At 36.1% G+C, this 27094-nt stretch overlaps 1 protein-coding gene across 1 annotated transcript in view; it reads left to right on the top strand.

The window, feature by feature from the left end:
- Positions 1 to 26194, top strand: part of LOC131858549 (putative leucine-rich repeat receptor-like serine/threonine-protein kinase At2g19230) — a 36583-nt gene extending 10389 nt beyond the window's left edge. The window contains exons 3-18 of the mRNA XM_059211825.1: positions 8203 to 8436; positions 16008 to 16059; positions 16220 to 16349; positions 17179 to 17703; positions 21904 to 22382; positions 22680 to 22812; positions 23455 to 23526; positions 23625 to 23696; positions 23889 to 23969; positions 24066 to 24259; positions 24418 to 24638; positions 24721 to 24847; positions 24945 to 25013; positions 25117 to 25306; positions 25392 to 25527; positions 25609 to 26194. Coding sequence (XP_059067808.1) covers positions 8203 to 8436; positions 16008 to 16059; positions 16220 to 16349; positions 17179 to 17703; positions 21904 to 22382; positions 22680 to 22812; positions 23455 to 23526; positions 23625 to 23696; positions 23889 to 23969; positions 24066 to 24259; positions 24418 to 24638; positions 24721 to 24847; positions 24945 to 25013; positions 25117 to 25306; positions 25392 to 25527; positions 25609 to 25902 — 3009 coding nt within the window. The 3' untranslated portion in view covers positions 25903 to 26194. The remainder of the gene's footprint in view (positions 1 to 8202; positions 8437 to 16007; positions 16060 to 16219; positions 16350 to 17178; positions 17704 to 21903; positions 22383 to 22679; positions 22813 to 23454; positions 23527 to 23624; positions 23697 to 23888; positions 23970 to 24065; positions 24260 to 24417; positions 24639 to 24720; positions 24848 to 24944; positions 25014 to 25116; positions 25307 to 25391; positions 25528 to 25608) is intronic.
- The last annotated feature ends 900 nt before the right edge of the window (positions 26195 to 27094 follow it).

Raw genomic sequence — 27094 nt, 5'->3', positions numbered from 1 at the left:
TATTTTCATTATAACCGCAACAGATTACTTTACAAAGTGGGTAGAAGTTGTTCCTCTTCGCTCTACCACCGCTGAAGTGATTTGTCGATTTCTTCTAGAAAACATTATTTCTCGATTTGGGATACCTTCCACTATAATCTCTGATAATGGGACATCATTTAAGAATAAAGACGTGAAGCAATTCCTCGAGAAATATCATATCAAACATCGATTTTCTACACCATACTATCCTCAATCAAATGGTCAAGCCGAATCATCCAATAAAATAATCGAACAAATTCTTCGCAAAACCGTGAATAAGCATGGTAAGGATTGGAGTGCTCAGCTAATCTATGCTCTTTGGGCCTACCGAACGAGTGTATGAATTGCCACAGGAACTACTCCTTATAATCTTGTTTATGGTGGTGATGCTATTATGCCTTTAGAATTAGAGATTCCATCACTTAGAGTTTCTCTCAAAGGTATAGTAGATGATGACTCCTATAGAGAACAAAGACTTCAACAGCTTGAGATGCTTGATGAACAGCGTATAAATGCTCTTGGGCATATTCAAGCATATCACAAAACTCTACAACGAAGCTATAATGATAAGGTTATTCAACGTTCCTTCTCAGTGGGTGACTTAGTGCTCTATGAGAATCAGCGCAATGTGAATGCCTTACCTGAAGAAAAGGGAAAATTTAGTCCTAATTGGCTTGGACCGTCTATCGTTATTGAAGATTATGGATCAGGTGCTTACAAAATAGCGGATGTAGATGGTACGCCTCTTAAAGACCCTATAAACGCTATGCACTTGCATAGATACTATGCTTAATTTCTCATTCCCTATCATTTATCTATTTCCTTCCTCACTTCTTCAAAATTGGATAATATGTTAGCATATCTTTGTTAGAGCAAATAGAATTAAATGATGTTTTGTTTAATCTATATTGCTTCGTTCCTGACAAGCATGTTTCTTTACTTTATGGTTTGTCTTGAATTCATTTATGTAAATTACAAAAGATTTACATTTTCATTATGTTGACATATTATACAATGTTTTTATGTGTTAAGTTGAATCATGTCATGTTGTGTTTAAACTCAAATTAAATCACATTGGTTATATGATTTGTAGGCTTAATACATACTTTCTTCCCTATCATCAATGTAGTACTTGATCAAATATTTTTAATTAATTCACACATGTATCAATTTAATCATGGAGCATTGAGAAATCAGTCACATGGAAATTAAATTCAGAACATACATGTGCATCTACCAAATGTATTAACTTTAATCACAATACACATTGTTTCGGCATTAAAGATAACACGTTTGAGACAAAGAAGAATGTATATATATATGTGTGGATCAATATACAAAGGTAGGTCCCTATACACCCAAAATGTGACCTACCCTACATCATAAAATCATCTCCTATCCCTAGGGCTGGTGGCTGGAGAGTGACGACTAGATGCTCCCTCCTGATCCGGCTGTGCAGGTGGACCCATGGGGGTATACCATGATATAGATCGTGAATGGCTCCGAGAGGAACTCCTACGATCCCTATCCATAAGGATAGCGTGATATGAGGTAGCCTCGGCCTGAGATGCTGCTAGATCGCGCTGTGCCCGCTGAAGGTCCTCTGATAATGCTCGCTCTCTCTCCCTCCATATCTCTACCTGCACTCGAAATGGGGAAAACAAATCATCATGCTGACCCGCGTTCCCTTGAGGTCTATAAGCAACCTGTGAGGAACTAGGGATCTGCGCTGTCGTGGAGATATCTGTCACTGCTTGCTGGATCAGGGAGCGCCACTCCTGCACATTAGCTATAACAATAGAACAGATTTTGTGTTAGTACCATTTTATATCATCAAAACATCAATCAATCAATTTAAACCTACTATACCTGGATCTCCCTCACGCCAGTAGGGATCGTGATATGGTAGCATCTGTGACTGGGAACTACTAGGCTCCCCACGCTCGAACGATCTGTGCGTGATAGGTGCAGGTCTCCGTAGCGCCTCGTGTTCCCCCTTTTGGGGAATAACGGGAGGATCTAAGGCTACAGTATCATCTCCTGAATGGTGAGGAGCTGCATCTGACTCCTCCTCATCATCTCTATCCTCCTCCTCCTCGTCATCCCCATCCTCATCTGCATCCTCGTTCTCCTCATCATCATCTCTCTCCTCCTCATCGTCATCCTCCTCCTCCTCCTCCTCGGCACTAGGCTGATCTCCTATAGGAGAATCAGGACCTCTTGCCTCCTCATGACCCTCTCCCTCCTCTGGCTCCTTCGATCTGGATCCCTGATCCTCATCTCAATCTCCATGCCTCCATGGACCTGGATGGCCTGTCGGGTGATCTGGTGGAAAGATAGGCCCTGGGTATGATCTCACAAACCAGGAATGATACCTGCGCTGTGCCCCGGGGTCTGCAGCATAATCAATAACCACATCTTGATCGGACCCCTCTATATCTGTGAGCTCGATATCATCTATCATGGGTCTTGCTACTGCTCTGGGTCTGGGAAGGACTTGTGAGTGTCGAGTGTAGATGGGCACATCGGCTGGAACACACTGCTCTAGCCCAAATTGCCTCCGTACTCGGTCAAAGTAGAATGGGACTATGATGTGTGGATATCGCCTTCTCAGTAGACGGTTCCTCTGTAGGCATGCTAACTGTCTCTCCATCCCATCCCATCTGTGCATCCGCAGATATGGTCTCCACACGGTCACCTCAGCTGTCAATCTGTCAACCATCACTCTCCAATACAATAGATCTCCAAATCTCCACTCACTGGTAAGTGGATAAGCAAATACCCTAGGTCGCTCGCTAGCCATACTCATCGGATAGCCGACAGGCCTGGTGCATGTAAAGTGCTCAAATATCCACACCTGCAGAAGTGTGCATGTCATCAAGCTGCAACCCTGTCCAAAAACATACTCCTCGAGGTCATGATAGAGATGTGCAAGCATACTCCAACCCCAGGCGTATACTCTCCTGTGTCTCTCCATGGCCCTGATGCACCATGTGAGACCCCCATGCATGTGCGTACCTCGCCCGTTAGGGCAGACAGCTAGTGCAATGATGGCTATCATAAGACGTCTCATGAGGGGCACCTCTCCTATAGGATGTAAGAGCCAGCTGACCATGATAAGACCTCTCGTCTCACTCGGCATGACTCTCCCTATGCAATATACCTGCTCCCTCTGATGATCCTCTACTGACCGATCGGTCGCATATGTCACGGTAGCTCCTCTGATCGATAGGCGAAGAATGCGGTACACATCCTCAAGCGTCACCGTCATCTCCCCTACTGGAAGCTGGAACGTGCATGTGTCAGGATCCCATCGCTCCATGAGTGCCATCAGCATCGCGGGATGAAATCGGATGGCCGACATAAGAATCATAGACCACAAACCTACTATCGACAATGTGTCTCTCTCTGCCTGAGTAAGTCGGGGAATCTGATCATGCAAACTGCGAAGAATCTGCCCCGCCGTGTTCTCTCTCATGTACGGGAGACCCTGCATCACAAAAACATAACTATAATCAGTACTCAATCATCAAAATCATTCATGCAAACTGTCGAACATCGTATGCTAACCCTGGTATCTCTTGCCAAGTCCTGATTGGGACCATGGCGCCCTGTCAGGGACCATGGCGCCCCACAGGGACCATGGTGCCCTGTGTGGGACCCACGGTCGGGTTCCAGGGCCCACAAACGATCACAGAAAGTCAAATGCAGAAAATCTAAAGTCAAACATTCAGTCAACTCACCTCGTCCAGTGGCTCGTCGTCGATCACGACCTGTCGCATGATCTCAATCCTCGTGGGACGCTCCGGTCGTTGTGAAGGCATGATGATGGCTATGTGGGCTCTACTACAATGAACAATACTCAGAATCAACAAAGTGACAAATGCAAATGTCTCTTTCAAGGTATATACGTTCATTCCTTTACCTTTAGTTTCAAAACCCTAATTTTCCTCTTTCACTCATTTCATCATAACTTGAGTTTGGGAGATGCGATTTTCGAATTGTTTGTTGCGTAGGAATCGTATTTTCATTCCCCTACTCTCCTGATGTTCCAAAAAGTGCTCTAATGAAGCCTTTTCAGTGAACATCCCTCATCAATACTCTCTTACACAATTTGTCGTAAGTAAACATGTTACCCTGTTTCACCTCCCTAATAAGCAAGTCGAAACAGGGGGGGGCATATAGCTACTCACAAATTTCATCACCTTCCTTAGTAAGCATTAGGTGATTTTGTGATCTAACGTGTGTTTTGTAGGGTGCGGTTCCTAACTATGTACTGCAGATACCGCTGAGGGCTTCGTTCGACAACTTATGGATATATCCTTTTTCAAATAATGTTTACTTTTCTGTACTTTAGCTTGCATATGCACGTAGTACTCATATGACCACTAAAGTGGGGGCTAAATGTAACGTCATAAATTGTACGCACTTGCTAAAGCAGTACAATTTCACACCTAGTTTAGCACCCGCCTTGGCGCAGTTGCATTTTGCATTGCATTTCTCCTTTAGCACTTAATTAATCAAATTAATTAGGTCTAAAGGTTCTATTTCATCATTTTCCACATCATAAAGTCGGGCCCTTTCATTAAAGCGTGCCCCTTTCATTTTATTCCTCCAATACATCATCTAATCAAAAACCCTAATTAGGCCCTATTCTGAGCTTGGGGGCTTGATTTCGGGGGTCAAAACATCTCGAAATCACCTGCAACTTTGGGATTCTCTCTAAAATCATCATATCTGACGGCCCTGAAAATTTGGAGAAAAGTTGTCGGGACCGTGGCGCCCGGAGTGCACATGGTCCCGGACATTTTTCCCGAAATTTTAGGAGCGCGATCCAATCATAAAATAAAGCTTAACCCCAAGAAATTGGCAGGATATTCAATCTCTAGGTCGGCCAAAAGTCGGAATTAAGACCTAGGGTTCCATACATAAGAGCTCTCTTTCTTCATTTGAAGGGATCCGATTTTTGTTTTGAGGAACCTCATATGCAGCGAAAGGGCAGATCTTTGAAGACTTCAATCACTTTCAACATTCATCCTCCAAGCATTCATCAAATCCATTCATTCACTTAGGGCTTTGAAGGCATTGAAGAGCAATAAGGGATCACCGACTGAAGATTGGCTTGTACCCCTCCCTTGGGGTTGGGTATGATTTCATGTTGTTTTCATGTCTTTACATAAGCTTCATTATATCACTTACATTCATGCTTTAGATCACTTTGCATCTTGATTTAGAGCATTTACATTATCATCTACAAGCAATTAGGGTTTACTTCCTAGGTTGCTCTAGTTTGCTTACTTGCATTTTAGATCTTGCACACACACAAGGTCTGCACACACATTACTTTTACAATACAACTTGGCTATTCGTGGAGGTGGAAATCACCGAAGTGGGGGTTTGACTAAGGCAAAACCCTATATAGCCGCCCAAACACCTTTTTCAGATATAAGTGCAGGTTCGGGACTCGGACGACGCCGCAGGTTGCAGATCCGGGAAAAGCAGGTCGAGACAGCACCCCACACCAAATTGCAGGGCAAAAGACCAGGACAGGGGCGTGGGGCGCCCTGGTCCTGCCAGGACAGGGGCGCTGGGCGCCCTGGTCCCTGGGACAGAGGTGCTGGGCGCCCTGGTCCTCCTGACAGACAACATTTCAGACAGTTTTCCAGAGTGCAAAACAGCAGTTTCAGGTGCAGAATCAGGACAGTGGCGCCCGCGCCCCCGTCCCGAACATTTCCTCTCAGATTTTGACTCCGGGTACGCATTTGCATTCTTGTCTTATCTTTGTATTTACAGCTTTCCATTGTTTAAGTTCAATTCTGCAATCTTGTTATTAGTTCATACTTGCATTTTAGGGTTAGGAATTGGACTTGCATAATCTTACCTTTCAATTACAACAAAGGAATAGAAACCCTAATAGGTAGCTCGTGGTTCTCTCTTTCACCAAAAAGAAGTAGCCAATTGTGCAATACCTCTAGGCTCTTTCGTATTCCGTAATGTGTGACAAGAGGTAGGATTAGGACAAGTTAACCTAGTCTCGCTTTTTCCCCCACACAGTAAGTATTGGACTATGTTTTGTCTTCAAGCACTCACCATTTTTGCAAGACATTATCCATTATAGAAGGCTATGTAGTCTCCTTTCCTTCCTATGGGGGATCATTTATTGTATATACATGATGTATGTATTTCTTGAGGGGTATGATTGAGTCCTCCATGCATCATCTTGTTTGTTTCTTATATTTCATTTGGAGAGGATTTTTCTCGCATGTGTTTTTCTCCTTTTCTCCATTTGTGAGAGATTTCATTTCATTTCTTTGCATTGTACATGGGTACCTAACATGGCCTAGTTGTCGGGGCCCATATTGCATCTTGCTTATATTGCATAATAATCTTCTCCCTAGGTTGCACTTAAGGGGGGGTGTTGGAGTAAATAAGGATTTATTCTATTCACCCATGCTTAAGTTTACATAGGCATCATTATTTAATATTTCATGTTTAGGCGAATATCATTTACATTTGCATTCTTTGGTGATAGTTTTTTCTTATTGGCATGATCTAGATCAATATATTTGGCCTACATATTTCTTAGGTTGTGATTCCCTTATTGTGTTGAGGCTTATTTTGATGATAGAGCCCATGGCACAAAATACATATGACAAGATTTATTAATGAACAAACACATTAATATCTATGATTTCCATTTATTCCTATTCAATATTGGGTGAAATCCTTACCATCGTGGGGTTGTGCTAGATTTAAATATCCTATTGGAGCCATATCTCTATATCAGAGGCCATAATTTATGCCCAGTTGTGGAAATGTCTTCTGTCGACTCAACCCACCTATTCTCATCGTCTTCGTCCTAGGTTTAAGTAGTACAATATTGTCTGAATTTATCCTTTCACAAGCATTGTTCCCTTTGTGAAGGTATTTTTGTGGGCAGCTATTCTTCTTAGAAGGCTTCAATTTAGGCTACAACTTGGATCTAGTGTACATACTAGAGATCAACAATTTTTATCTATTGATCAAGGCATCTTAAGATTTCAAGAGACAAGGCATACTCATAATGTGTGTTGGGCCCAATCATTTCATTTCTTGCTCTTTGATCATCACAATACTGATTAGAGAAGTGAATTTTTTACTGTGCATTTGTTTTGCAGTGTCTCCTTATTACATTTACAAAGATTCTGGTTGCATTAGACTCTATTAGCCTATGCGTTTTGTTTGGTGATCTATTTCAATTGGGGTTTTTATTATTGTAAACTTATGTGTGCGTTATATTTATTCCTTCCCATGGCAGATTGATGCTGATTGGTTGATTTGTATTTTATTTGCGGATTACTTTATCCCTTGCTAAAGTTGCAAGAAATTTTATCAGACTAAGGTTTCTCCTTTGTGCATAAACTTTCATAGTGGTGGGCACGTGTGCATAGTGCATGAACATATATCCCATATTTGCTGTGGAAAGGTGTACTTTAATCTTTACATACCACCGTGTCCGGAGTTCCGTTGTGCGTTAAGTGCTTGTTGTAGGGAGTTTGTGGCTTGCTATGTGAATTGTGAAGACTTAATTTGTGGGGAGGGGTATATGCCACATAATTGTGCAAACAAGATTATTTGAATTTCAAAAGGCCTATTTTTGGCATAGTACACAATTGACCACATGCACGTTCAAAATTCAAGCCACATTTTTTCATTTTTGCAAACAGCTAGGTCTTTCTCACAATCCAAATATCAACGAAGCACTCTTTTCATCAACTTCATAGTGGACAAGGTATTTTTTAGATATTTTTTTATAGTGTACCAAATTTTATCTGTTGAAGTTTGAATCTTGGCCTGCACAATGACATTTTGCTGATCGCTATTCATAATGTGTGAAGTGTATCATTGATGTAATCATGGGTTATGCAACACATCATTCTGTTATCACTTTGACTAGAAGGAAAATTATGAGTCATGGGAAAAAAAAATATTCACACATTGTTGTTGGCTTAATCTCTTGCTCATCTTTATGGAATCATTCTCGAGCCAAAAATTAAATGTAAGCAATCAATTTGGGGTAATAGGAATGATCATATCATAGGTTTGATTGTTTGAAGTATTAGTATGTGCTTCTAATGCAAATCCCAACCCAAGTTTATAGGTATTTAGTGCCCATGCACAGTTTGGACCATTATTTGGTAGTTTTTTGGAGATCTACATGTTCCTCCATTCTTGGATGATCTTTCTTTAGATTGCCTTCTTTCACTTTTTGATGTTGATGATATTACCTTTGATGATGGTACCTTAGAGGAGTTTGAATATAAAGTAGAAATTGAGCATTACGATGATCCAAAAGCTCCTTGTATAGCTCCTACTTCTCGAGTTGATATCACACATTCATCTTTTGTTGGTGATTTTTATGAGTCATTGCGAGAGGTATCTATTTGTCTTCCTGATTGAGATTCCTATTTGCCAGATATTGGTTGATTGTTTGTGGAGTCTCACATTTCAGATTTGGAGGACACATTTGAGGGTTTATCTCTCCTATTTGATGATAGTTGTGACACAACAATTTTCACTTCATCTTTGTCTTTGAAGCTTATTAATAATTAGTTTTCAATGGTTCCTTCTTTGTCACTTTCTATTGTGATTGGGCATGTACTCGATTGGTTTGTGGCATATTCATCATCTAAGGACTTGGTAATATATGGGAATATTTTAGAGACACTATCATCCTACATTTAGATTCTAATTCCTACCAAGTCCTATCTAGAATGGGAAGCATTCTTGCATTTGTACTTGGTTTATCTTCTTCCCAAGGGGATAACCATTGTTTGTAATTATTGGACTATGTTTTGTCTTCAAGAACTTACCATTTCTGCAAGATATTACCCGCTATAGAAGGCTACGCAGTCTCCTTTCCTTCCTATGGGGGGATCATTTATTGTATATACATGATGTATGCAGTCCTTGAGGGGTATGATTGAGTCCTCCATGCATCATCTTGTTTGTTTCTTTTATTTCTTTTGGAGAGGATTCTTCTCCCATGCAATTTTCTCCTTTTCCCCATTTGTGAGAAAATTCATTTCATTTCTTTGCATTGTACATGGGTACCTAACATGGCCTAGTTGTTGGGACCCATATTGCATCTTGCTCATATTGCATAATAATCTTCTCCCTAGGTTGCACTTAAGGGGGGTTGTTGGAGTAAATAAGGATTTATTCTATTTACTTAGGTTAATTTTACTTAGGCATCATTATTTAATATTTTACATTTAGGTGAATATCATTTACCTTTTATTTGTAGCCAGGTAGTTGATGCTAGTTCTCTCTACCTACCCTCACATTTGATTGAAACATATCTACATATCATGTGATCTCCCACCTAATTCCTTTAGCTTTAAAAGAAATGCTTATGTACATTATTTCTAATCTCAAAATCAATTCAACTCTTTGGTGAAATATCCCTTTCTTTTTGTGAAGGTTATATTGTAGGTGGTGTTCATGGCAATGGAGTTTTACTCCAACACTTTTACCTTGAAACTCCTTGGCATAATTTATCATCTTTCAAAATTTATCTAATTCTTTAGGGAAGGGAGACTTCCCCATTTAATATTTGGAAGATAGTTTTGAATCTCCCTCAATTTCGATTTTGGAATGTCCCCCAACTTTAAGTCTTTGAATACCCCACAAGATCATTATGGCTTATTGAATTCATTATTGGAGGTCATGTTAAGGCTCTTGGGAAAAAACTCCAAGAACATTTATTTGTCATTGTTGGAGTAATTTTAGGATAATTATTGAATTATTTATTAATTAGGTCCTCTAATTGCCTTTTCACTTAAGCTAGGCTTAGGTGTTTTTTATTATGTAGATTTTTCTTTTCTAACATTATTTCTATATGTAGTTGAGATTAATTTAACTCCTACTTTGCATTGCTTTAGTTCTCCTAATTTTAGCATTAGGGGTTGCACCTAGTGTTTCATTCATCCTTTATAAGGATTCATTCATTCATTGTACTAGTACCTCTAATTATGTATCTCCAATATTATTTTGTGTATTATACACAATTCTCTGGTTGTTATAGAACATATTATCTTTGCGTGATCTCTTTTGTATGATAGATGTTTTTATTGCAGATGATTCTTGGCCCTTGAGGTTGACCATCAACTTCTACATGGTATTAGAGCTATTATATCAAGTTCCTATTTGAATGCTTGAGGGATTCAACCTGAGGTGAATTTTCTATGCTCTTTGGACTCAAATAGAGGTTGTCATCATATTCACACCATAAAAAGCCATAAGAATGATTGTCATTTCATTAAAATTGGAGAAGTTAAAAAATTGGATCAAATTGGTTGAGGACACAAAAATTGTGGCAAAATCCAAGTGTAGCTAAATAATCTAGGCACTTTGGAGAAACAGACATCACCATCACACTCAGAAGGCCCAAAAACCTTAAGATTGCTTATCAATTTGTCAAAATTAGAAACCGGGGAATTCTTTGCAAATTTTTTCAGAAAGTTTTCATTTTTGGCAAGTTTCCATTTTTGAAAATTTTCTATTTTGAAAAAATTTCTATTTTCAAAAACTTTCTGCTTTTAGAAACTCTCTATATTTGAAAACGTACTATTTTTGAAAACTTTCTATTTTTCAGGAATTTGTTATATTAAAAAAATTTCCAATTTTGGGAACCCTTCAAACCTTCCAAGCCTTAATTGACATATAGTTGGTTTTTTGCCCATAACTTCGTCGTACAAAGTTGAAACTGCGAAATTGAGATATCATCAAAAATTTGACTCCAACACCAATCTAATTATATAGGTGGTTTGATCAAATTCTACACTAAAATTTTGTATTGGGCCTCTAAAGGCAACCTTCATTTTTTCACTTTTGGGGCCATAACTTGAGCAAACAAACTCTATTTTTAAACTTTCACACATCATCGTAAAGCTCTCAGAGTTCTCTATTTAGATATGTAGTAAATTTTTCTAGAATATTCACTAGGGACTCAGTAAGCTTATTTTTTGTCATTTCTTGTTGTTGTAATTTCTCAACTTGTACAAGTGCAAAAGGGTTTATTTTCCTTGTTGTGGAGGGGGGGGTTAGAATCATCATCTTTAAAATTCATATATTGTTTTAACCATAGCCCAATTTTGGGTCTTTCTAATGAGAAACTAATGGGCGTCATAACTATCATAGCTGAAAGACTACAATGATCAGATTGATTTGGTCTAGGGATTTATGGTCTTGTTAAGATGAAACCCAACCCAAATTGGCTAGTGATTTTGAGATCATTTAGCATAGGTATAAGATGGATTAGGCTATGGGTTTGATTGGTCTACATGTTTTAAACAATCCTCAATTTCACATTGATTCCTATACTACTGCTAGGGCTATCTAGCTCAAATTTGAGAAAATGTTTTGGGGGCATTAATGAGTTCCATGCACTTTTATTGCAGATAGATTTAACATAATTGAAACTTGATTCATTTCCTTCCATTGAGGACTTTTAGAGAAGTTCAAATCCATCATATTAGATTTACATCATTATGGAAAGCAAAAGACTAACAAGGAGTACATCTTTCTAATTCTGTCTAAGCTTCAAGGCCAATTTCAGTTCATTGCTTCATCATTCTATTCCATCATGGATTCTTTGGGTACCCCATTCACTAAGCCTTCATTTGAGGTGTTTTCTAAGCCTTCATTTGAGGTGTTTTGTGAGTGCTTGACACAAGAGCAGGCCAAGCTGTCATAGCTTGATTTAGTTTTTGGTTCCAAATCTAAAGCCCTGGTTGCTGAGACTCCTAAATCTATAAGGAAACAAAAGAAGAAGTAGAAGAACAAAGGTACACAATCTATTCCTCTAGCTTTAGATTGTCATGCACATGATTCAAATTATTTCACCTCTTCCAAGAGATCTTCATCCAAGAAGGACAAGTCTAACTATGCTTATTGCGCCAAGTCAGTACATGATGAGCATTAGTGTTATGCAGAGTAGATTAATGAGCTGAAAGAAATTCTTTGAAAGAGTAATATTCAACCACCTTCATCCAGTGCATCATCTTCCGCCACTTCAAGAATTGGACATTCTAGGTCTACTACATCGACAGATTATGAAGACAAGATGAAGGGCCATTCTCTCTTTACATTGACACATTTTTAGTCCTCTAGATGACTTCTTGATTCAGGAGCTTCACATCACATGGCATCATCAGAGGGCATGTTCTCTTCTTTTGAGCATCATACACTTCCATAGATTTTGATGGGTAATAACACCTACATAATTGTTAATGGGAGTGGTTCTAATGAGGCTAATGGTGGCACATTCAATAATGTTCTTTGTGTCCTTGTATTATCTTCCATCCTTCTTTCCGTCTACCATATATTACTCACAATGGGATAGGCAAGACAATTGAGTTCACCCTTGATTTAGTGATCATCAAAGAAGAGAGCTTGTTGCAGTTGGTAGTGTTGACCATGCATCAAAGTTGTATGAGTTCTCTCATTTTTCTCCCATTGAGCATGCATCTAGTCCTATCTCTCATGCATCAAGAATGGATAAAACATCTGAAGAAAGATTTGATCACTTGAACCTTTGTGTGCTTCAGTCATCCATAGTGGTTCCTAATACTTTTATTAATCCTCCTTATTCTGCTTCTTCAAATTTTAGTTCAGTTCAATAGTTTGATTGTTCCCTTCCAGTTTCAGTAGAGTGGAATGAGTACTTGTCAAATATTGCAAGTTTATTTGATACATCACACACTCCATACATTACGGACATGATTGAGGATATTAGATATTCCTCTGATGCTACCTTGAGAATTTCTTTCATCCCATATTCAATGCCTTCATAGATTGTTCATCAAGTACCTTCATAGTTGTTTGGATTTGTTTAAGTTGATTTGGCACATCACGATTCAGGCAGTTGAACAATTGAACAATCTTCCATGGCACACATCATGAGACTTTTCCTTTCATGGAGTTATTTTAGCCTTGGTCACTTGATTTTTTTCTTCCTATGGGGAGGAACATTGTTTGCCACTCTTGGATCTTCATTAGCATTTATCCTCAAGCCTTCATTTTTGGCATTAGAGCTTCTCTCTTATAGGGGGGATACATTGTTTCTTCTTTTCTCTCCTATGGGGGGATATTGATTGTACTTATGTGATCGATTCGGTACTTGGGGTCCACTTGGAGTCCTTCATCTTAGTAACATTTAGTACCTTTTTCTTTTTTATTTCATTGCATCTCTTGCTTTTGGAGAGGGGTTTTTTCCCATGTGGTTTTTCTCCCTTTCTTTATTTAGAGAGACCTCATTGGTGTGAGCTGCATTGCTTTACATTTATGCATGCATTTTGCATTCATCATTAGCTATTTATCTTATCCCTAAGTTAATCTTAAGGGGGGTGTTGGAGTAATTTTAGGATAATTATCTAATTATTTATTAATTAGGCCCTTTAATTTGTTTTCACTTAAGATAAAATTAGGTGCTTTTTATTATCCATAGTTTTTTTTTTAATATTAGTTTTAGATGCACAGTGGAGCTTAATTAGCTCCTACTTTGCATTGATTTAATTCTCCTAATTTTAGCATTAGGGTTTGCACCTATGGTTTCATTTGTCCTTTATAAGGATTCATTCATTCATTGTAATGGTACCTCCAATTGTGTATCTCCAATATTATTTTGTGCATAATGCAAAATTCTTTCATTGCTATAAAGTATATATTATCTTTGCTTGATCTCTTTTGTGTGACAAGTTTTTTTCTTGCAGACGATTCTTGGCTCCTTTGGTTGATCACCAACTTCTACAATCATCTCTTATAACTCCACTTGAGGCTGCCACTACAAGGTTCCTTTTAGACCACCCATGAAAATTCATTTTAACCCATCCTACCTCAAGAAGAGTCCTTTTAACAAAATTTTATTTTTGTTAAAACCTCTACAAATAAAATTATTTTAAAGGCCTTAAGGCCTTTCCAAGTAGTCTGATTCTTGTGTCTATGTCATAGTTTTAAGACTTAACCTCATAGCTTCTAGATTAGTTGAATCTCTCCTTAGATATAGATCTCTTATCCCTTTTCTTGTAGAATTACCTACAATGGTTAAATTAGCCTTGATAGATTTTAACTCTTTTACCTCATCTCCTTTGATAATAAGAATCTAAGGACCTCTTCAACTATTGGGTTAAAAAATTAATACTGATTGATATGACAAGGTTGTCCCATGAGTTTGATGAAATAAACATGACAAAGTGATGCATTATTATTCCTCATGTCTATATTCATATTTGCAAAAGTTAATTGAATCACCACAAATTAAAATCATTCAAATGGATTATTTATCATTCATCCTCAAAAAATATAAATTTTCCCACAAAAGAAAATTATTCAAGATAGACTTTTTTTGGTGTACAAGCTCTCTAATTTTGTCTAGATGTTCTTGATGGTGGTTTCTCTTAATACATTTAGGAACATTGAATCTAAGAGGTGGAGAAACCAAACTTATATCCTTAATATCAAGCATTATTTAGACTTTTGCAGACATAGCTAAGGGTTTTCATCTAGATAATGTAACCCATAAATCTCTATCAATAGTAAGGTACTTCTTCTTGAGCTTCCAAATCTTATAATTGAGGGTTATTGAAATTTTTATCCTCCATTTTGGATGCGCATGTCATTCTCTATTCCTTTAGAAAAAAGATAAATATTACAAAGACCTCATTGAGATAAAGATTAATACTCAACTTCCCCTCCCATAGATCTAACAACCTAAACAAAATATGCTATCTCTAATGCTAAATAGAATGAAACTGATACTAGATTCCCATTAATCCAAATAGATATAGGTAATGCAAGTAAGAGTAAATCTAAACAAAATTTGGTAAAGTAATTATAAGAGACACAAAGAATTCCCTAAGAAAAACCACAAAGGGGAAAATCTATCAACAAAGCACACTTAATGTGTTACAACAAAGGAATTGGTTACAATTTACACTAAGAGCATTCATGTTTGAAAAGAGATATTAAATATTAAATCATGGAAGCAATGTAGAAAATTGGCCTTGCATAAACTATCAATACGATCTCCATTCCAAGCCCTCAATTTATAATCTAAGGATATCTTGAAAACCACAAATAGAACTCAAAAATACAAGTTCAAATCATGATCCATACCTTCCTCCAACTCCTCGAAGTTGGACCCATTTACACACTCCAAGTGTCACTTCTCTTAAAATAATATCTCCTCTCATGAAGACTATTGGCCTCGTATGACTAAATTAATTGATCAAAGATACCTTGACTATTCCACTACTAATCCCTTCTATACAACTTCTTACAACAATCATAAAAAATAAAAAAATGATAAAGAGCTCTAATAATTTTTTAAATTTCTTTAATAGATACACTTTATTCTATAAAAACTCATTATTCAAAATAATTATGAATAATAAATTATAATTATTGTTATAATTATTAATTAACTATAACAATATAAACTATTTACACAATATACAAAAGTGATTTTAACAAAATTGTCAAAATTGAAACTTATATCCTAATTCATCTCATCATGATGTGAATTCTGACTATCTTTAAAGCAATCAACATTGTATTCTAAATTAAGCATCTAAGTCATCCACCAATATACAGATATTCAAACACTTTCATTGGCGACATCTAACCTATCCCTTAAAAAACAAGTAATTTGTTCTAGAAAAAGATAAGCATCCCCTTTTAATATATAAAACTTGCACAATCTTAGGGCAATAGAACATTGTTTGGCCTATTCTCTTGGATGATTATAATGCCATAAATGTATTTTTTAATACCTCTAGCCACCGATAACATGAAAGTAAACGGTCATGAGTATGAAGCTAGTAGTAAAGACGAATGTTTCAAAACGAAGTTCATCAGATTTTTTTTTTTTTTTCAATGGGAGACTTTTTAAGGGTGTATATACAATTGTTATGACGTTTACGTTTAAGTATTTTATTGGAATATAGACCTCTTCCAAATCATCACTGGTATCTTTTACGAACCAGACAGAATCATGGCGTAAATCATAATTGGTTTACGAGGTCTTACTATTTTTAAAATCTTGACTGGGAAATGAAGCTTGCGGTTGGAAATTAAAGAAAAAAGAACTGTATCTTGTAGATGCTCAACAAAATCAAAAGGATTATAGAGCTTTACTTAATTAAATTGTTTTTCACAGAGAAAGATAAAGAAAACCTTGCTTGCCAAGTAAGAGCTGGACAGGGAGGAAATGAATATGAATCTAAATTTAAAAGCCTCGACCTTCCTGGTTTTGGGTTTCTGGATATGTGCTGTGTATGCACAACGAGGTGAGATATTCAGGCCCTGGCAAACTTTATTAATAATAATATTTACATAGAATTCATCTTCATAAGCTTCAAGTTTAGGATTTTTCATTTGTGATTAGATTGTTTTATCATTGATTACAATCAGTCTATCTTTGATTTGGGTTTCATTTAATTCCAACACTCTTCTTTAAATCATTCTATAAATGTTTGGGACTCTTAGTCAATTTGATTCTGTTATATGCTGAGGTTCTCACGAACAAACTAAAACTGGAGTGCTCTACCACTGACTCTTTTAAAATCAGTCCATCATTATCCCAATGCGATTGTAACATGATCATCATTCTATAAATGTTTGTGGCTCTTAATCTAATTTGACTTTGTTTCATGGACCAATTTAAACTGGAGCGCTCTATCCCTGAATTACTGCTTATTTTCAAATCAGTCCATCGTTGATCCTAATGTGATTCCAAGAAGATTTAGGAGAATACAGATTTGCATGGAATTTATCTTGAAAGTAATTCTGTTGAGTTTTTCATAAATCAGTTAACATTCATTTATTGTTGGAACCTTCTATCATTGAGTTATTAATCTTTATAAAATTAGCTCATCTTTGATGTGGGTATGGCTTAATTCTAACATTCTTCAACTGTTAGTCTAATTTGATTTCATGTTGAGCTTTCTATGAATCAACTAAGATTCAAAAACTTAAGATCTTGTATTTTAATATCAACCCAACCCATCTTTAATCCGTATATGATTTAATTCCAACAAGATTTACCAAATATAGGGTTTTTTTTTCCCTTAACCTAGCTTCTCAAATCTTTGCATTTGGTTTGATAGGATTCATCAGCCTTGCCTGTGGAGGAACAGACGAGGTACGCAATGATAGCCACGGCATAAGTTGGACGTGTGATAATCTCTACATCGAATCTGGAGAAAGCAACACACCCTCAAATTCAGCCAGTGCTCTTGATTATCAACTGCAACATCTCCGCAGTTTTCCCCAAGGGAAACGAAATTGCTATGTCTTACCTGCAAACCAGGGAACCAAATACCTAATCCGCGCCTCTTTTCTTTACGGCAACTACGACGGCCTTCAGTCGGAGCCAAAATTCGAGTTGCTTATAGATGCCAACCTCTGGACCACTGTTATGATAAACGATGCGCGAGATATTGTTGTGAAGGAAGCGATCATGATGGCGAGGACGACATCAATTGGAGTATGTTTGGGGCGCAGCGGCACTGACACCCCCTTCATTTCTTCGCTGGAGCTTCGACCCATCAAGCCTTCCATGTACGCTATGGTCAGTCTTTCTTTCTCTATGTTTGGCGTCCTGCGTGAAGACTGGGGAGGGCAAGAGGGCTCGTCGATAAGGTTTGTCAATTTTCACAAAATCAGTAATACGCCAAGTAGTAGTGTTTACTGAGTGAAGTTGAAGTTTAATCTTCTTTTTTTTTTTTTAAGTTTCTGTTGAAATGTAAATTAATGATTCATAGAATAGATAAAGCTATTTTTGGATTAAATTATGTTCAATATTTTTGCATCAATGTATTCATCATCAAAATAAAGAGAGTCAAAAAAATCATAATAAATATGAAATTGGAGATCGATTTTATTCGTTTCTTAATTCAAGCAGACACAAGTTTGGCTTATTTCTTCATCTTTTTGTTTTCATTGAGTTTTACTGAACATATATAACGTACCCATTTATTTTTTAATTTATTTAATCCCAAATGAACTGAACAGATCCATTCATTTTCTTTTCATGAATTATAAGTCCAAATGGATTAAATTTAGTTTGCTCTTATTTTTGCTGATGCAGAAATTGTATTTAAAAGTTAAATAAGATATCTCTTGATCTATTTGATGTAAATCAATCATATAGAATTTTCAGACTGTTCATGCAGCAATCAATTATACAGAATTTTTCAGGCTGTAACAATCAAACTTTAAACAAAACTCATATGTGATGATATGAAAGACAATTTATTTTATTTTCAAAACCTAAATTTTTATACAAGCCCAATCTATTCACAGATTGTTACAATGCAATTTACAAATACTCTCACATTCAAAGCTGTAAAGTCTCATTCATTTTTCTCTCCTTATATTCCAACGCACTCCCTTATATTCCCAGTTCTGCAAGATAAAAATAAATTATATTTTACTAAGCGCCTGTATTCTCTGTTATCCTTTTGACCTTCCACCTCCTTTTCCTAGGCAGCCTTTTTTTATTTTAAAAATTGCATTTTAAACCTTTCAAACTTTATTCTTTAACTGCTGTGCCTCATCAGTTCTCTTTCTCAGTCCATGACATATTGCCTTCCTCATTTCTTCTTAGTAATTTCTTCTCCGAAGGATTGTTGCCTAGATTTTCTGTTCACATTCCGTTTCATGACACCAGAAGATTAGTGTGCCGGGCCAACGGTCGAAGTTTTCCCTTGAAATTTTTTCTAAGAAACATAGACAATGCTGCTACAACACATATAAACTTAATATGAATTCTGAAAACAAGGGATAAATAGGGGTAAACGCTTAAACACACAAAAGAAATCTTTTATTCATTCAATCGATTTACAATTTTGCAGACAATATTGTCTTTTTATAGAGCTCTCAGCCCTTTACAATAAACTATAGCATGCAACTAAAAATAGGAGTGGAAAAGATTTTCTCAACATGTATTATTTGCACCACTTTTAACTGGCAGTTATAAAAATAGACTAATGCAAACTAATTCTGAACTGAATGTCAAACTACACATGGCAAACAACCGAACAGGACAAAACTTGGCCTAAACTCTTTGCATGGTGGTGAGGTTCATGCATCACCTCTCAACATACTCCCCCTTGATGCCGAGACACAATATCATCTCAAAGCTTTGACAAACTAGATCTTTGCAACTTGATGTGACTTTGTTGTACAAGATAACTTTGCACGGCAAAATCCAAACCATTGCAACTCACTATGCAATGCCAATCATAGCAAGCAGTCATTAGCTACTTGACTCCAACATCCAAATTGTGTGTGATCACTTCTTTTGTTCACATGCAAACATTTAGGCTTACACAACCTTCTAGACATATTTGTTACCTTTCTCCAATTGGATCCACCAATCCATCCATAATTAATTTGCATACAACCTTTCTTAGATTTTTCATTCATCTCTTTGTTCCAACATGATTTTTTACAATGATTCTTCAATCCACAAATTGAACACGGGTGAAGATCCCAACACTTATCTTCTTTATGTCCTTCCCTATAACAGTGCGAACATTCCATTCTTTGAGCTGATTTGCAGGAGCTTGTAACAATGACAATATTAGATCTATCTTTTTACAATATCTGAGACTTTCATTCTTGGGCCTCATAATTGGCTGAATGGGCTCTTGAATTCCTTGCCCATGCTTTCCTAGTTCTCTTCCTTTATAAACCATTTTTCGCATGATCTCCAAACCAATATTATTTTCAACCCAACCCTTGCTATTAGCATCACAAACTTCGATTGTACATGCACACACATCCTTACCTTCAACTGAAGAATCTTTAGCTTTATTGTCATTATCAATTAATTTTTCAAGGGAACAAAACAAATCTTTTGTGTTGCATGAGACATCAAAAACTAATGACTTTGATTTCAAAAGCTCATTTTCTTTTTCCAATAATTTTAACATCTTTTTCAAATCTTCATTCATCTTCTTGATTTTCTCCAATTCCTTTTCAAGAATACCATTTTCACATGAAATTTCATAGACATTTTTCTCAATTTCTTTATAATTTATATCAATTCTGAATTAGACTTTTTCAGTTTCACCAATTCATCATTTAAACAATCATTCTCACACATTAAATTTGCATTTTCGTTCTTACCTTTTTACCAATATTTCTCATTTGAAATAAAATTTAACTCACTTGACTTTGATTCCACTACTGCGATCTAGCCTCTTTTAATAAATTCACGTTCCTCCACCTCACAAAATCTTCTCATTTCTTTAGATAACTTCACATATACTAGTGCACTACCTTTGATGACGTCAAGCTTCAGCTTCTTCAATCTCTATTACTTTCAGACCTGGCCAAATCTTCCCTGTTGGCAGCGACTGAAGACAAACAAAAACACTTCCCCCTCCTTCTGTTTAACAGTCTCTTTGATTTATTTTTCTTAACAATATGGAAGATTTATTTTAATCAAATAGGGCAGCTTAGTCGCTGTGACTATTCTTTACAACACATATAAACTTAATATGAATTCTTAAAACAGGGGATAAACAGAGGCAAATACATAAAATAGAGCAAATCTTAAACACAAAAGAAATCTTTTATTTATTCAATCGATTTACAATTTTGCAGACTGTATCACAAATAGCGATAATATTGTCTTTTTATAGAGCTCTCAGCCCCTTACAGTAAACTATAGCATGCAGCTAAAAATAAGAGACAAAAATAATCTCTCAACATGCATTATCGTGTATTATTCGCACCATTTTTAACTGGCGGTTATAAAAATAGACTGATGCAAACTAAATCTGAATTGAATGTCAAACTGCACATGGCAAACAACCAAACTCTTTACATGGCGGTGAGGCTCATGCATCACCTCTCAACATCCCTACTTGTTATTTAGTCAAACAAATCATCTACTAGGCATACATAATGCAAAAATCACATACTCTAATGTTTGAAATGATTTTAGTAATGATTCATTAGAACAAAACATTTTGTTATGGAAATTGGTCCAATAATGTCAATCTGTTCACAAAATCGAATTGAAAATCAAATTTAAAACTTAAAACTTCAACTCACACAACTGAAACACAAAAAATGTTTTTGGGATGTCTATATATATATATATATATTTCTTTTTTATTAGGGGAAGTGTATCAATAGTCGTTATAGCATCCACATATCTTAAACAATACATCAGATTTTCACAATTTTTTTGATTGTCTCCACATACAACTTAACTGTTTCTAAGTAGTAATGAACGCACGCTATGAGATCCATTATGTGTGCAAGGGTCAAATCGTACACATTTCAAAGTGTCTAGATACCTACTTAAAGATGCTCCAATAACCATACACTTGAAATTGCCAATACTTATGCACAACTGGTTCGGTAGTTGAGCATACATAAATGGACTAATTATGATCCAAAAATATTAAAATGTAGACAGCTATTGATACATATAAATTTATTAATAGACTTTTAGTTATCGAAAGATTGTTGGCTCTTATCCACTATATTCCAACGCTGCCCATTATCAGAAGCCTATTTGCCTAAACAATCAGCTACTCCAGTCCATTCCCTAGGAATGTGACTAAAAAAACAGATTCCAAGAAATTGCACAACCAAAAAATTTGCGTAATCACCACAGTCAAGTGCCAGCTAACCCTGTCTAACAATTGCTCATTCAGCATAATCACCACCACTTGAGAATTAGATTCACAAATAATCCATTTCCAGTTAAGCTCTTCCCACAATACAATTATTTTATAATTTATAATTTAATTAATAAATTAAAAAATACAATCTAAGGATATATTTTGATCTCTGATAAAAATGTTGCATGGCATACAGATATCCTGACGATGAGTTCGATAGAATCTGGACGACGCTAGGAGGTGGATCGAATTTAATTCCCATCAACACGTCTAAAATGGTGGATACTTCGGTTACAGATGTACCAGCTTCTGTGATGAGCACTGCCTTGGCTCCCCTCAACATTTCATTCCGTCAATTCTATTGGATTCGAGATTTTGAGCAAGCTGGTGGATACTATTTTGCCATGTACTTCCTGGAGATTCAGGAATTGAAACCCAAAGATATCCGGGAGTTCAGTATTAGCATAGATGGCGTTCAATGGTATGGAGACAACCTACGCCCTACATACAGCGCAATCACCGTTTATTCAAATCAAAGCTACCCAATTTCTAAAAAGGGATCATGGAACTTTACGCTGAATGCGACCTCCCGGTCGACGTTGCCCCCTCTCATCAATGCCTGGGAAGCCTATCGCTTTAGCTCCCTTCTTCTCAATGGCACTTACGTCGATGATGGTAAGGTTCACAGCTTCCATCAAAAGTGTTTATCTTAATCAAAACACGATCATAAAATTGGAAAAGAAATTGTGTGATGAATAAAAAGAAATTGGATCCGCTGTCTAACACATTAAAGAATTGGAATGTTGTAGTTATGATAGTTTATTATATAGAAACTATTTTTTTATATAAACAATTGATATATTGATTATAAAGTATTGATTGTTAATATATTTGTTTTTAATTTTATAAATTTTTATTATCTTATAAAGAATTATTATAAAGTTGGTTGCTGACCATTTTAATGTTATGCAGTGGTTACAGTTGTTGATATTGTAAGGTACTTTAATCTAGAAAAGGATTGGACAGGTGACCCTTGCATACCAAAACAATATTCTTGGGATTGGATAAATTGCAGCACAGATTCTTCACCTAGAATTATTGCAGTGTAGGTCATCTTCATAATAAAAAATCGATAAATCTTTATAAATATTATGAGGATAATTTATGTTATTATAGATTAAACTTAATTTATCAAGTAAGGTTATAGACTAGCTTGTGTTGTTGACTTTAATTTGAATCATTATTGATTACTCTTTCATTTATTAAGATCAATCATACAGCTTTGATTTATTAATGATGAGATTCTAAAGAAGAATTTAAGTATTTAATTACAACATACACTTATAAATAATATAGAGTAATCAATAAAGCTCTTCACTAGAATAATAGATTGTAGTGAATATAAATGTGAAATATTCTTTTCTTTTTAAAAAAGGTGATGCAACCAACATATATAGATTGATTAATCAGTATATAAATTTTCTATTTTTAATTAAATTGGCAAAGTATTATTCATTACAATTTAGAGATATTTATTTTACAATAAAAAATAATACTTTCAAAGTCCTAATGAAATGTTATTGTTGAATGTTACTATGACCTCCTCAACATTCTCATTTTTGATAAAACAATGCCCAATTCAATGTTTATAACACAACTTCTATGCCGATTCACTAAAAAGCAATAATTGTGTACCGTCATATGATATATAAATTTAAACATCTGTCAATAATTATATTACATGCAGGCAACTCTCAGGAAAGGGGCTTAATGGCACGATACCTGCCAGTTTCGGTGATCTCTCTGCTCTTGTTATATTGTAAGTAATTTTCAGCGTTTACCACATCGATTGCTGTTTCAATGTTCTATTTCCCCGAGCTATTTGTATATTAGTAAAGCTCTAATTTTTATTTTCAGGGATTTATCAAACAATAACTTGAGTGGTTCAATACCAGAAGAGCTTAGCCAGTTATCCAATCTAAACGAATTGTAAGTTACAACATTTACTTTCTTACTATTGGAAACTCTGTTACATGATGCTTTAATAATGTGGGTATAGACATTTTGTATTCAAATCAACTGCTACTTAGGAAACTCTGTTACATGATGCTGTTATAATGTGGGTACATACATTTTGTGTTCAAATCAACTACAAGTTATGATTTTCTCTTTGAAACTTAGGAATTTGGCAAACAATAAGCTAACTGGATCCATCCCGGAGGGTCTTGCTAATAAACAGCGAAATGCAAATCTGAATTTAAGGTGGAGTTTCCTTATTCAACAATTTTGTACCTGCATCTATGGAATATTATCACTATCTTCTGCGCATGTTTGAAATACTTTTATTTGATATTGTAGTGTCTATGGGAATAATATGGATTGCCAATCCATTGTTTGCAATAATCCTTCTGCTAAAAATAATAGCAAGAAAACCGTTGTGTGGGGGACCATAGCTGGAGTTGCAGCAGTTGCAATTTTCAGTGCAGCATTAGTGGTGTTCATAAAAAGGAACAAGTCAACGAAGACTACTCCATTAGTAGTGAGCACAACAAGTAAGTCATCTTCTTTCCCCATGATATTGGGACACTTATTCACCGTATATTCTCAGACTACTTTTTTCTTCACTGGCAAAAAGTGGTCAACTGCCAGTATATCTCATTTTCAAAAATATGAAAAGCTTAAGTGACTCATAAATGAAAAACCTTATCAGGTAAGACAGAAGAAAAATCTGCGCAGTTAGCTCTTGTAAAAGTGGAAGGAAGCCGATCATACAGTTACCAAGAGGTGATAGAGATGACCGGTGATTTCCACAAGCAGATTGGAAAAGGAGGATATGGACCAGTTTACATAGGTTGGCTTCGAGGCAAGGAAGTAGCAGTCAAATTATTATCTGATAAGTCACATCAGGGTCCAAAAGAATTTTCTACTGAGGTGCACAGAATTGTTTTTTCATATGAATAAGTTGATATCATCTGCATTAAAATGGATACCTATAACTTGCAGTACTGTACAGGTGGATATGCTCTCTAGAGTACACCATAAGAATTTGGTAAAATTCATTGGCTACTGCATTGAGGAAGAGAATATGATTCTAATTTACGAATTTATGTCCAATGGAGACCTGCGACACTCTCTCAATGGTAAAATACATAACAAAGCTGCTGCCCAATTGAACTATATATATACATGCATTTTGATTTAATATTTGAGATAAGAATGTGTAAAATGTGCATTCAGGCCAAAGTTTATCTGAAAAATGCCTCGATTGGGAAACAAGGGTCAATATTGCATTGGATGCTGCTCAAGGTTAGTAAAGCATCATTCCAATAGCCTTACAGTGAATAGCTAACATAGCTTTTGTTTGGGTTATAGTCAACCACTGTTTGTTAAGCTTAGATTTTGCAAGCAGGTTTAGAGTATTTACATCATGGCTGCAACCCATGCATTATTCACAGAGATGTGAAGAGCTCAAACATCCTACTCAATGATCGCATGGAGGCAAAAGTAGCAGATTTCGGATTGTCAAGAATTGTTCCTTTGGAGGGAGCTACTCACATAAGTACAGTAGTGAAAGGCACCACGGGATATATAGACCCAGAGTAATTATTTTCTACACGTTATTACTGAATTTTAAATTTTATTATAGGGATACTGACCACTTTGTTGTTTATTTATGTTTTGCAGATATTACATTCTTCATCGACTGACAGAAAAAAGTGATGTATATAGCTTTGGGGTTGTTCTATTAGAAATTATTTCTGGACAGCATCCTGTGGTTCTTGAGTCCTCAGATGGAGAAGCAGCTCACATCACTAGCTGGGTAATGTAGTCGGAGAAATCAAATGCTGTTGAATTTACTATGAAATGATTAAAGATTGATTTATTTTTTGTTTAATCGCAGACAAGGGAATTCATGTTGAGGGGAAATATAGAGAGAATTGCAGATCCTGCTATGGAAAAGAAGTATAAGATAGAGGACTTATGGAAATTAGCAGAGTTAGCCATGGTATGTTGTTCAAACCAGTCAGTGCAGAGGCCGACAATGAGTGAGGTGGTGATGGAATTGAAGGAATCGATGGTATCGTCATCCCACTCGAATCCAAGCTCAGAACTTCCACAGTGGAGATCCCCAACTAATCTTTCTCCTTCACGTGAAGACCCATACCTATCGTTGTTAAATCCCCGGCCAAGATAATGATCGAGGAGAAATCACAAATGAAAGTTCCTCTGATTGGGACCGTAAGAAAAATAGACGGCTTTGAGTAAACTCTTATGAGCTGCAACGGCGTGGTTTTCAATGATTCATTCAGGCATATTTATTTTGTTACTGCAGATGTTTGTAGTATCTGCTTATTGATTTTTTGGGCGTGGACATTTCCACTGATAAATTGGCTCTGCGTGCATGTTTCCATTTTAGGATCAATTAAGCCTAGAATTTAACGTGCGCGGCCTGCTTTTACAGATTGAAGTACGAATTTTTTATTTTAAAAAAGGTAAACTGCAGATACACAGTTTGAATTGTAGGATTCTTTGAAGTTGTGATTGTAATAAATGCAATTAATTTCAATCAATAGAGTTCTATATAATAATTAATCTGAATTTAGAATGATAAATTAGGTAATTATAATTTTATCTTATACAAAGAAAGATATGGTGTCTCCTTGTAAGTGTAATGCTGTGTACATTTTTAATAAATTACAAAACACAAACAAAATCAATAATATATTTAAACTAAGGATAAGTTTTATCTTTTGTTTAATATCAAATATCGCTTACTAAATCCTAAGATGATCTAACTCATTTTGGATGTAAAAAGGAAAAAAAGTTGCATGTCCTTAACACATTGATTCTAAAAGAAACCCACAGTACATTATGACGAATAACACCAAAATAAAAAAATTCTGAGGTTTTGCTCTGCTAGGGTTTTCTTGCTACCACTGTACTGTTTGACTACGTCTTGTGTTTTTTCCTATCATACCACATTAATTGTGGGATTTTAAGCCTTTTATTATGGGTTCGGCTATTTCCAACACAACAGTTGATGTTGGTGCTGGTGTTTTGGCGTGTGGAGACCATGGCTCTTTCGAATAAACGGCCCTGCAAGTTTGTCTCGAAAGTGTTCCACGATGTAATATTTCTGGTATCCTTGATGTTGTTTTATCATTGGAAGATTTTGATAGTGCTTGTGATTGGCTTGAAAAGTATACTTTGATAGTATATTTTGTGGGGAGGGTTCCACTTGAAAGCATGCTACATGACTAGGTTACCAAAGGCTGGGCTCCTCATGGCATCTGACTTGAGGGAATTCAAAATATCACCAAGGTTTTTTATTTATTTATTTCTCTTTTCAAATCCCACCCATGTCGAGAGAGTCCTCAAAAATGGGC

Source organism: Cryptomeria japonica, chromosome 9 (assembly GCF_030272615.1).
Source record: "Cryptomeria japonica chromosome 9, Sugi_1.0, whole genome shotgun sequence".
Classification (NCBI taxonomy): domain Eukaryota; kingdom Viridiplantae; phylum Streptophyta; class Pinopsida; order Cupressales; family Cupressaceae; genus Cryptomeria; species Cryptomeria japonica.
The sequence above is the reverse complement of the archived record's forward strand: the minus strand, read 5'-3'. Positions and strand labels throughout refer to the sequence as shown.